At 45.7% G+C, this 12,862-nt stretch overlaps 1 protein-coding gene across 1 annotated transcript in view; it reads right to left on the minus strand.

Moving 5' to 3' along the window:
• Positions 1-12,862, minus strand: part of cfap20dc (CFAP20 domain containing) — a 557,307-nt gene that overhangs the window by 186,380 nt on the left and 358,065 nt on the right. The window contains exon 15 of the mRNA XM_041191616.1: positions 1,379-1,477. Within this exon, the coding sequence (XP_041047550.1) occupies positions 1,379-1,477 (99 nt within the window). The remainder of the gene's footprint in view (positions 1-1,378; positions 1,478-12,862) is intronic.

Here is a 12,862-nt window from a genome sequence, read left to right on the forward strand (position 1 = left end):
TCATCCTTCTTTGAAGTGGAATGTCTGTTTGTTTATTCTGTTTTGGATATATAGTCCTTATTTTATGAACAACATTAAAGAGAAATAAGGTTAACTGAATCAACATTAAGTGAGGACTTAACCATACATGTTGCCCCTTGGTGACATCACCCAAAAACACCAAGCAAGTTTCCAGATATATACTGATGACACCCATACCTACCTCAAACTACCTATCTGGACCGCTCCACTGTCTTTAAATTGTGAAACTGCTTATCCAAAATCAAGCATTGGATTGGCAGAAATTTCCTCCATTGTCTTCAATCCCTGTTACAAACATTGTTGCCTTGCCACCAATTCGATCACTCTCTGAACTAGGCTGTTCGCAGCCTTGCTGTCATATTTGAGCCCAAAATGAACTTCCAACCATATGTCCGCACCATCATCATGACTGCCTATTTTTCAGCTCTGCAACATCATTGAATTTTGCCCCTAACTCAGCTCTTCTGCTGCTGAAACTGCACTTGACGACTTCAATGCATCCCTAACCAGCCTGCCATGTGCTACTCACTCTAAACTTCAGATTATCCCAAACTCTGATGCCTGTATCCTCACTCGCACCCATTCACCCATCAGCCCTCCTTGCGGTCCTGCATTGGTTCCCGGTAAAGCAATGCATTGATTTTAAGATTCGCACTCTTGTTTTTGTTATGATCCCCAGCCAAGGCTACCACTGGACAAGGCTGATCCCAGGGTGGAACCCAGCTTGATAGATCCTAACTTTCATTTATTTGTTTAGATACATGGAGAGGGGCTACTGAACTGGAGTCAGGAAATGAACTTGTAACAAAAGCATAAAACATTTATTAAACAAGAAACGATTAACTATATTACAATACTCCTTCACCCACATCTACACCTTTACACATGTATACAGATTTGTAAGGCTAACACAAGTTATACAAGCTATCCTATACTTTAATGTTCACAGTAAGTACATAGTCCACATAAACCAATTGACAACCTGTTTTCAGGCACACCACACTCTGAAACCAAGTGAAGATGCCACCTCAACCAAATACTATGCATCTCTCCTCAACTTCCCCCAGATGCTTGTCACACTGTGAGCCAATCAGTCTCACTGAAGTTCACCTTTCACACGAGGGTTTTCAATCACCACTCTCCCAAGAACTTGCCTTGGAATCTTCTCCCAAACGGACACTTTCTCTCAGACGCCTTCCACAAAGGTTCATCTCTAGGGTTTTGGACTCTCCTTCTAATGTTCCTCTCCCCTGGGTCACCACATGCATTCAATCTGTCTTCCATTCACTCTCTCTCACCGACTTAGCTGTCAACAGTACATCACTGCTTCACATGCCCGTAGCAACGAGTTACAGACCTTCAGTTGCCTCTTTGGCAACTCTTCTGGCTTCTCACAAGCTTTTATATTGCTTTGATTCTGCTTCCTGCAGCTTGGGGCTTTAAGCTTGAAGCCTTTCTTTGCCCCTCAATCTTATCTTCACTTAACAGGACGTTTTCCAGTTTCCTTTCCTTCCTTTGACTAGAAGGTCTTCTTGGGACTTTCTTCTGTTCCACTCTCCTGGATTTTGGGGGTCTTTTCTTTCGCTAGTGACTGGCTATCTGTCCCCTTTGCTCCAGTCTCTCCTGGCAGTTACTTTCAAAACCAACTGAACTCAAACAGCTTCCAAAACAAACTGCTGTTTCTAGTTTCTTGTGTGTGTGTCTGTGGGAGGGACCTGCCTCTCTGGACCCCTATTGTTAGGCAACAGCTCAGTTTCTCTAGTCTTGTTTGTTTAACTTAGAGTCATAAAACTCATTAGAAATGCAGGGACCTTTTAAAATGAAACTAAAACTCAATTTGACCTTCTCTTAACACACAGATCCAAAAATACAAATCAAACTTAAACATTAAAGATAAAACTCATTCCTAACACCCACAAATACAAATGTAACTTACTTAAACTATCTCTATTTCCTAACATTTTCAATTTCTTTTTAAATTCCTTCTTGGGATGTGAACTTCTCTGGCAAGGACAGCATTTATTGCTCATCCCCAATTGATCTTAAAGAAAGAAAAAAAGACTTGCATTTATATAGCACTTGGTACAACCACCAGATGCCTCAAAGCACTTTACAGCCAATGAAGGACTTTTTAAATGTAATCACTGTTGTAATGTAATTAACGTGGCAGCCAGTTTGTTCACAGCAAACTCCCACAGCAATACGATGATGATCAGGTAGTTTATTCTTTTGTGATGATGACTGAGGGATAAATATGAGCCAGGACAATGGGGTAAGTCTGGTGCTCTTCTTCAAAATAGTGCCATGGGATCTTTTACATCCACCCAAACAGGCAGATGGGATCTGGGTTTAAGATTTCATACATAATGCAGCATCTCTGACAGTGCAGCATCCTCTCAGTACAGCACTGCGGTGTGAGCCTTGATTTTTGTACTCAAACCCTGAGGTGGGAATTGAACTCAGAACCTTGTGAATCACTGGTCAGTGTGCTACCATGGCTGACAGAAAATGGTGCTCAGACACCTTCTTGAACTGCTGCAGTACATATACCGTAGGTACACCCACAGTGCTGTTAGGGAAGGAGTTCCAGAATTCTGACCCAACGTCAGTAAAGGAGTGATGGGGCAATGTATTCCCTGTCGGCAGGGGTTGTGTGGGTGCGGGCGCAGGCGGGCGGGTTCTTGATCAGCGCACCAGGTTGGGGGTGCGCCGCCATTTTACGTGGGTGGGCCAATTAAGGCCGTCCAGCGTGACGTCTGCTCGGAAGCGCTGTGCGCTCTGTGTGGGCAGGGGGATTCCCTGAGTTCTCATTCCTGCCCATATCTAAGCCTGGTCTCCGTTATACTCCAGTGATCCAGAATTCAGGAATATTTTACTGCAAACATCTGCTTTGGAACAAACTTTACTGTTTCCATTCATCATTCTGGTTGCTATCTCAATCTGTTTGCATGCTGAAATATGTTCTGCTGGATGCAGACTGTGTTTGCCTTATAAAGGCTTTTAACTTTTTAATTGGCACAATTCTACATTAGCTTTTAATAAAATGGCTTTCCAACAGAAGAAACTTACATTTGATTTGTCTTACTGTTTCTTATATCATTAATATTCCCCAATTCTGGGCATGAACAGCACAAAATTGATACAGCTCATTCATACTGCCACAATTTAATGAGATGATTAAAATTGAAGGTTAGACCTTAAGAGTCAAAATCATTAGCAATGTGCCAACAACCACATTAAAGAGCTAAGTTAATGTAATTTCAATTTTTTTCTGCCTCATAAACAAGGATATCAGGTTTTAATATTTATAAATGAAATAGAGTTGAAAGCAAAAATAAACCCACATCATTACCTTCCCTTTGCTTTGTAAACAATTTTTGCATGGCAGAACTATTAATGTCAACATTGCAACATTTACTCTATTTTCCGATTAATTTTCAAGCCTGAAGTCCATACCACACAATGGATGATGACAACACTGATGCATGGCTTGTAAATAAATTCATCTGTGTCAACATTAATCTCTGACAGCAACAGTTAATCATCATAAAATGGAATACAACTGCAGTTTTTGTTTAGCACACTTTTCCAAATTAGAAAATCTAAAAAGACTTGTTGAAGCAGCAGATTTACTTCAGTTATGTTGTCTAAACAATGAAGTGAATTTTCACTTATGCTGCTAGGAGGAAAATGGGTGGAAGTTGACTGGTCATCCCCCTCACACATTGTTCAATTTTTGCTTCCATTGACAATACTATTTCTATATATGGTTGTACATAGGAATGTATAACATATAAGCCACCAAACATTATGTTTGTCAAAAAATATCTTCCATGATTTCAGCAATAACATTTTCCATTTTTATTGTGTGTAAAACTGGATAAAGCAGCCATAATCAATTTATCTTATGAGTCATATTCTGTTAAGTATTTGTGGGTGTTAGGAATGAAGTTTAAAATGGGCAAAATTTTTAGCTTGGTGGGCGGGCACACGCCTGACCTGCTCGAGCATGAAATGACACACGTTGATGACAGGTGAGCGTCTCGACATCACCATGCAGTCATGCGATAGTTCGGTTGGCAGGTGCACGCAGGAGTCGGCAGCGCACCCGCCAACAATTAAAAGGCCTGATCAGTCCTGTAAAGAATCAATTAAGTTAATTTTTTCGCTTTCCATCCAACCTTATGGTTGGCAGGCAGGCCAATTTTTTGGAAACCTCGTCCATGGGCGGGATGAGGTTTCCTAAAGCAAATAAAAATTTTAAAATTTAATTAATAACATGTCCCTGCTTGTGTGACAGAGTCATATGAAGGGACATGTTTTATTACATTTTTAATTCTTTATTTTTAAAAAAAAAACTTCTTTATCTCCTTGAGGCAGCTCTGTGCCTCAGGGAGACTCTGAAGCTCGCACTTGCTTGCCCCGCTCACTCACTCACTCACACTCTCACACACACACACACACACACACACACACACACACACACACACACACACACACACACACACACACACACACACACACACACACACTCTAAGAGCAGTTTGAGTTCAGTTGGAAGCAGGTGTCAGGAGAGACTGGACACACCAGAGGGAACTGCAGAGGAAGCAGGTTTTCCCAAAGAACAGAAGAAGGAAGGCCCCAAGAAGACCTTCTGGTCAAAGGGAATAAACAGGAATCTGGGAAAATTCCTGTTAAATGAAGTTAAAAGTGAGGAGCAGAGAAAGGCTCTAAGCTTAAAGGGAGAAGCTGCGAGTTGCCAGAAGATCCAAGGAGACAGCTGAAGGTCTGCAACTCTTTACTATGGGCATGTGAAGCAGTAGCGTTCTGTTGGCATGGCTGAGTCAGAGAGAGAGTGTGTGGAAGGAAGCTTGAATGAATATGGCGATCTGGGGGAGGAACATCAGAAGCAGAGTTCAAAACCCTGGATGTGGCCCTTGCAGAAAGCATCTGGGAGAAAGCGTTAGTTTGGGAGAAGATTCCAAAACAAGTTCTTTGAGAGTGGAGATTGGAAACTCTTGTGTGAAAGACGGAGTTCAGTGAGGCTGCTTGGCTCAGGGTGTGACAAGTGTCTAGGGGGAGTTGATGAGAGATCCATAACATCTGTTTGGAGTGGCATTTTCATTTGGTTTCAGAGTGTTGCCTATTGGTTTACATGGACTGTGTACTTACGGTCAACATTAGAGTATGTTAGCTTTTGTAACTTGTATCATCCTTATGAATCCGTACAGATCTGTAAAGGTATAGTTGTGGGTGGAGGAGTATTGTAATATAGTTCATCTTTTCTTGTTTAGTAAATCACAGAATCACACAGTGCAGAAGAGGCCCTTCGGCCCATCAAGTCTGCACTGACACGTGAGAAACACCTGACCTACCTACCTAATTCCATTTATCAGCACTTGGCCCATAGCCTTGAATGTTATGACGTGCAAAGTGCTAATCCAGGGCCTTTTTAAATGATGTGAGGCAACCCGCCTCCACCACCCTCCCAGGCAGTGCATTCCAGACCGTCACCCCCCTCTGGGTAAAAAGGTTTTTCCTCACATTCCCCCTAAACCTCCTGCCCCTCACCTTGAACTTGTGTCCCCTGGTGACTGACCCTTCAGCTAAGGGGAACAGCTGCTCCCTATCCACCCTGTCCATGCCCCTCATAATCTTGTACACCTCGATCAGGTCACCCCTCAGTCTTCTCTGCTCCAGAAAACAACCCAAGTCTATCTAACCTCTCTTCATAACTTAAATGTTTCATCCCAGGCAACATCCTGGTCAATCTCCTCTGCACCTCCTCCAGTGCAATCACATTCCTATAATGTGGTGACCAGAACCGCACATAGTACTCCAGCTGTGGCCTCACTAACGTTCTATATAAATAATGTTTTATACTTTTGTTAAAAGTTCATCAGCTGACTCCTGTGACTCTGTTCAGTAGTCACTCTCTACATATCTAAACAAAAAATAAAAGTTAGGATCTATCAAGCCAGGTTCCACCCTGGGATCAGGCTTGTCCAGCAGTAATATCAGCTGGGATCATAACAATTCTTATGCATTAAAAATACTGAATTACAACAATACCTTTCAAAATGCATGGATCCCATCTATAGCCATTGTAGACATGTTAACATTTTTCCTGTAATACCTGTGATAGAAGTTCCATTTTTTATTTTAAGTGTTCTGTTTTTGATAAAACATTATAAGGCCATAAGACCATAAGGCATAGGAGCAGAAGTGGGCTATTTGGCCCGTCGAGTCTGCTCCGCCATTCAATGAGATCATGGTTGATTTGATATTCCTCAACTCCACTTTCCCGCCTTGTCCCCATAACCCTTGATTTCCTTACTTACTAAAAATCTGTCTATCTCTGCATTGAATATACTTAATGACCCAGCCTCTACAGCCCTCTGCGGTAAAGAATCCCACATATTGAACACCCTCAGAGAAGAAATTCTCCTCATCTCTGTTTTAAATGGGCGCCCCTTATTCTGAGATTATGCCCTCTGGTCCTAGACTCTCCCACAACAGGAAACAACCTCTCAGCATCTACCCTGTCAAGTTCCCTATGGATCATATATGCTTCAATAAGGTTGCCCTTCATTTTTCTGAACTCCAATGAGTACAGGCCCAACCTACTCAACCTCTCCTCATAAGAAAATCCCTCCATAACTGGGATCAACCTAGTGAACCTTTTCTGGACTGCCTCCAATGCCAGTATATCTTTCGTCAGATAAGGGGACCAAAATTGTTCACAGTATTGTAGGTGCGGTCTAACTGGTGTCTTGTATAGTTTTAGCAAGACTTCCCTATTTTTGTACTCTATTCCCTTTGAAATAAAGGCCAACATTCCATTTGCCTTCCCTATTACCTGTTGAACTTATATATTAGCTTTTTGGGATTCATTAACAAGGACTCCCTCTATGCTGCAGTCTTTCTCCATTTAAATAATATTCATCTCCTCTATTTTGCCTGCCAAAGTGCATAGCCTCACATTTTCCCACATTATATTCCATCTGCCAAGTTTTTTCCCACTCACTTCGCCTGTCTATATCCCTCTGTAGATTCCTTGTGTCATCCTCACCACTTGCCTTCCCACTTATTTTTGTGTCATCCGCAAACTTGGTGATAGTACATTCACTTCCCTCATCTAAGTCATTAACATGCATTGCAAATAATTGAGGCCCCAGCACTGATCACTGTGACACTCCACTAGTTACAGGTTGCCATCCTGAAAATGTCCCCCTTATCCCAACTCTCTGTCTTCTATTAGTTGGCCAATCCTCCATCCACGCTGATATACCATCCCCAACACCATGGACTCTTATCTTATTATGTAGCCTTATGTGCTGTACCTTATCGAACGCCTTTTGGAAATCCAAATATATTACAACTACTGGTTCCTGTTTATCTATCCTGCTTGTTGCTGTCTCAAAGAATTCTACTGAATTAGTTAGGCATGATTTCCCCTTCATGAAGCCATGCTGACTCTGCTTGATTAGATTATGTATTTCTAAATGTTCTGCTATTACATTCTTTATAATAGACTCCAACATTTTCCCTATGAGAGATGTTAAGCTAACTGGTCTATAGTTACCTGTTTTTTTGTCTCCCTCCCTTTTTGCGTAAGGTTGTTACATTGGCTGTTCTCCAATCTTCTGGGACTTTTCCAGAATCTAAGCATTCTTGGAAGATTACTACCAGTGCATCCACTATCTCTGTAGCTACTTCCTTTCATATCCGAGTATTCAACCTATCAGGTCCAGGGGACTTATCAGCATTGTTCCAGATTTGCACCAAGTGTGGTAGAGGGTGGGTAAAACAACATTTTATCCACTGGCCACAATGGTGGCTTTTCACATTGAATTGTTCCAATCTCACCTCATTAATCATGCATTCATGGGAAACATGACGTTTTGATGGCAGGCGGGCTCTCAGTTGCCCACCACACCTTCACCTCACAGCTTCCTCATGCTGGGCACCATAGTTAAAGTGCAGCTCCAAGCAGATCCCTCTCAGTGCTTCCATTCCAGGACTGCTGCACAGAAGACGTAGCCCGGAAGGCATGAAGACTATAGCCCCCCGATTGACAAGAAGATTGCAGCCCCCTGATTCAGTGACATGTCCCTGGAATGCCTTTTGGATGCTGTGGAGGCCCACCATGTCATTCTTTACACTCGCTCTGGGCAAAGTCCAGCAGGTCATCAATCTAGCATGGGAGGCAGTGGCAGCGGTGGTCAGCGCTAATGTCTTGTAAAAGAGCACAGCCACCCAGTGCAGAAAGAGGATGAATGATCTCCTCCGTTCCACCATGGTAAATCACTCTTCTCATCACTTGAAACTCTGACAAACCCAACCACATCCACAGGAATCACACTACTGCCAGTTCAAGGGACATCACCATTCACTTTCTCACACACACCATCACTGCCCTTATCCCATCCATGGCACCACTCACCAACTGCGCATGCCAGGCATCCTTATCATCAGGCCTGGCAGGCGTCCTGCTTACACACTCTATCTCTGTATTCATGTTGAACAAGCTGCCACACAACAAGAGGGAGAGGTCGCAGACTGGTGGAGGAATGCCTGACATCAAGGTTCTAACAGACTTTGAAAATAAGTCATGCAGCTGGCTGACAATGATCTGGACCATTCCTGTGCTGATGGTGAGGTCGACAGTGGTCTATCAAGTTACGATCCAGCAGTGCAACATCCAGCAGATAACCATGCCGTGAATGAAGTGTTCTGTTTCACAGGCCACTGCCATCCACTAATTATCTCTCCTTGCTTTCGAAGGCACTTCTGGGAAGCAGCCGAGGGTGCTGAGGTCCTTGATTCAAGCCCCGAAGAAACCTCGGAAGAGGAATCTGCTGAAGCCCCAACTAAAGACCTGTCACAGTGCTCACTCACATCCTCCACCAGTGCAGAAACACACACCTCGGCGGGACCTAGTTCTAGAATAACCTCAGGGTCACAATCTGGTGAGTGCATCACGCTGTCTGATCCACCGCTGGTGGCGGCATGGACTTCTAGATTTCCAGCACTTGGAGGACCGTCGGAGGCCAGAAATCTGCTGAGTCCGAGTCAGGTGACAAGCCTCTGGGCTTGGCCATACCTCAGTTTCTGGAGCTGCAAAGGAAAGCCCGGGAACACCAGAAAGGAATGTCCACTGCACTCCTCAGATTGCAAGGCACGATTGAGAAGTCCCTCTGTTTTCAGTCTGAGGTGGTAGTACTGGCATGCCAATGCACAGAGGTCAATACTGGTAGGATGATATCTGCCATGGAGACCTTGGTCAAGGACATCAGTCCTGCACTGATGCATGGGCTGAACTCCATCGCTGATGCCATTGTTGGCCTCCAATATGAGAGGGGTGCGGGGCAGCTTGATCTCACTCCAGTTTCCCCTTCTCTTCAAGGAGTCAGCCAGTGGCCCCCAGGCACCCATAGGGAGGAGGATCAGCAGGTGCACATCCCGGGGCCAACCACCCAGGTGACTCCGGGAGTTTCCTGCTCATCCAAATCCACTCTTCCTGTGACCCCAGCAGTTCCAGCTCCACAGGCTGAGGAGGGTGCCACTGCCACACAACAGGACCCCAAAAGCAGGCTGGGGCCCTTCAGGTCTCAGCCCTTCAGTGGACATCTGCCAGTTCATCACAGACAGGGCGTAGCAGTCAGCAGGCTGCCTCCACCTCAGCTGTGGATGTCGGGGGAGCACTAAAACATAGCGGCAGGGTTAGGAGGGTTAAGACGACGTAGTTGCACAGCCTGGGAACGGGTGTTAATCACATGTATATAATGTTTACTATTGTAAATAAATTCCCAAAAATGTCTCCTTGCCTATCGCTCCTTGTTATAATGAGCAGTGTGCGTGGCACTCAGATGTGAAACCTTGGTTCCTACACAAGATAAAGGCAGATGTCTCAGGCCAGAGCCTCTTCCCTGTGCAGTGTGTAAACTTTCAGACCAAAGTGATGGTCTAGTTTCACACTTACTGGATACATTAGTGATACCTGCACACCAATGGTGCTTGTCATTGCTGCCAGAATGTCATGGGCAGACTCCATAGAATTCTGTTATTCTCTCTGAGTCCTCTCAGCACCTTTGAGGTGGGGCTGGTTCCCCCATATCTTCAGCATCTGTGACCGGTGAGGCTGTGCTCCTAAAGGGGTCAGATGCTGAAGGCTGAGAAAGGATCAGGTGCACTTAAAGTTCCACGGCTGCATATCCATGCTATGACCCCATCACAGAGTGGAAGCAAGCTGCCCTCAGCCAGATAGGAGTTAGACATGCACAGAGGCTATGTGAAAATCTATGGAGTGTCCTTGCTGCATGTTGTCATCATCCTCCACGAATCTAGCAGCTATGAGGGCCTCCCGAGTGCACCTGCCTCATCTGGCCAGTGCAATGGCATCATTGCCGGCATCCTCGCTGTCGAGGAACTCCTCACCCTTATCCCCACTGACATCCTCCTCATCGGAAGAGACGTCCAGTTCCTCAATCTCCTCCTCAGTCAGCTCCTCTCCCGTTGCAGCGCCAGGTTGTAAAGGGCGCAACAGGCGACGACGATGCGTAGCACCCTCCGTTGACTGTATTGCAGGGCTCTACCAGACTAGTCCAAGCACTGGAAGCTAATTTTCAACATTCCGATGGTTTGCTCCATCAAGTTGCGAGTTGCAGCATGAGCCTCGTTGTACCTTTTCTCTGCTGCACTCTGAGGCAGCCGCATGGGTATCATCAACCACATCCTCTGCGGGTAGCCCTTGTCCCCAAGGAGCCAACCCTGCAGCTTTTGTGGACCCTGGAAGACATCAGGGATTGAGACCTACTGAGAATGTAGGAGTCATGGATATTCCCTGGGATAAAAACAAAACTGTGGATGCTGGAAATCCAAAACAAAAACAGAAATACCTGGAAAAACTCAGCAGGTCTGGCAGCATCAGTGGAGAAGAGCAAAGTTGATGTTTCGAGTGCTCATGACCCTTCAACAGAACTATATTTCTGATTTTGTTTTGACATTCCCTGGGAACCATGTGCAGATCCGCAGGACGCATTTGTGGCAGTTGCACACCAGCTGAACATTCAGCAAGTGGAAGCCCTTGCAGTTGACATAGTTGACCGCTTGTTGCCACAGAGATCTGAGCACTATGCGAGTGTTGTCGATTGCACTCTGCACCTGTAGGAATTTGGTAAATCCCAGTGCTCTTGTATTCTGGCTTTCCTGGTCCCGGGTGAAATGCACAAAGTTGTGTGCTTTTGTGAAGATGGCATCCATGACCTCATAGATGCATTTGTGAGTGGAGGCTTGTGATATCCTGCGGAGGTCACCTGTGGAGCCCTGAAAGGAGCCAGTGGCGTAAAAATTGTGCGCCGCAATCACTTTCATGGCCACTGGCAGTGGATGCTCTCCATGTCCGCGTGGTGCCGAATCCTGCAGCAGGTGGCAGACTTGACTGACCAGTTCCCTAGACATACGCAGTCTTCAGTGACATTGGCTTTTGGTCACCTGCAGGAATGAAAGGTGGTGTCTTTAGACCCTGGGTCTCGCTAGGTGCCCATCAGTGACTGTGCGCTGTGGCTTTTCAGCAGCGTGTGTGGGAGCCCCAGCCATCCTTCTTCCTGAAGGTGTTGCTCCTCCCTCTGCCCAGCCAGGTGCCTCTGTCCCTCTCTTCTCCTTTGTTTCCACTCTCTGTAAGCCATGAGACATACAGCCACGTCACCAGCTCCATACCTCTGATGTATTCCTCCTTCAGGAGGAGAGAGACGTGTGGGTTAGCTTGAGTGTTCGAAGAAGCTCTCTTTGTTAAGTCTGAAGGCCCTTTAACGCATCCCAGAGTGTGCTGGCAACCACTTGACTGGCTAGAGTTTACTGTGCTGCAAGGCTGCCTGTAACCTCACTTGCCTCCGACCCACTCCACCTGACCGATTGGTGGCAGCTTCGCCTACTGGACTGCATGCTGTGCTCTCAGCTCAGGCATTCTCTGAACCCCCACTGTATGGCTGCACTGTTAGCTTGAATCATGGAGGAGACTGGTTCAAACCTGATGACATTGCAAGGCACTGTGAGTGTCTCCACCAGTGACTCCTCCATGGCCAGCTTTCGCAAGGAGATTGTACAACTTGCGCAGTTGTCCAATTGTTCTGCAGTCCACTAAAGTGCTCATTGGTTTGCAGTCCGTGCTCGAAGAGTGAAAAGCTCTAGAGCAGTTGGTGGCACTTTCTGGACTCTGCGTTGCTTGAGTGAGCAGGTAAGCTAAAGGTCCGACTCCAAACATGTCAATCCGGCTGGCCTGAATTGTCTCAGCTGCAGAGGAATGATCAGTTTACCCAAGGTTACCCTAATGCATGGCCATTTTCCTCCCCCAGCACAACACGTGCTTGTACACTACAGAATCACAGAGTGCAGATTGAGTCTGCACAGTCACGTGAGAAACACCTGAACTACCTACCAAATCCCATTTACCAGCACTTGGCCCATAGTCTTGAAAGTTATGACGTGCCAAGTGCTCATCCAGGTACTTTTTAAAGGATGTGAGACAACCCGCCTCCACCACCCTCCCAGGCATCGCATTCCAGACCATCACCACCCTCTGGGTAAAAAGGTTTTTCCTCACATTCCCCCCTAAACCTCCTGCCCCTCACCTTGAACTCGTGTCCCCTTGTGACTGACCCTTCAACTAAGGGGGACAGCTGCTCCCTATCCACCCTGTCCATGCCCCTCATAATCTTGTACACCTCGATCAGGTCACCCCTCAGTCTTCTCTGCTCCAACGAAAACAACCCAAGTCTGTCCAACCTCTCTTCATAACTTAAATGTTTCATCCCGGGCAACATTCTGGTGAATCTCCTTT

This window comes from Carcharodon carcharias, chromosome 7 (genome assembly GCF_017639515.1).
Source record: "Carcharodon carcharias isolate sCarCar2 chromosome 7, sCarCar2.pri, whole genome shotgun sequence".
Taxonomy (NCBI): domain Eukaryota; kingdom Metazoa; phylum Chordata; class Chondrichthyes; order Lamniformes; family Lamnidae; genus Carcharodon; species Carcharodon carcharias.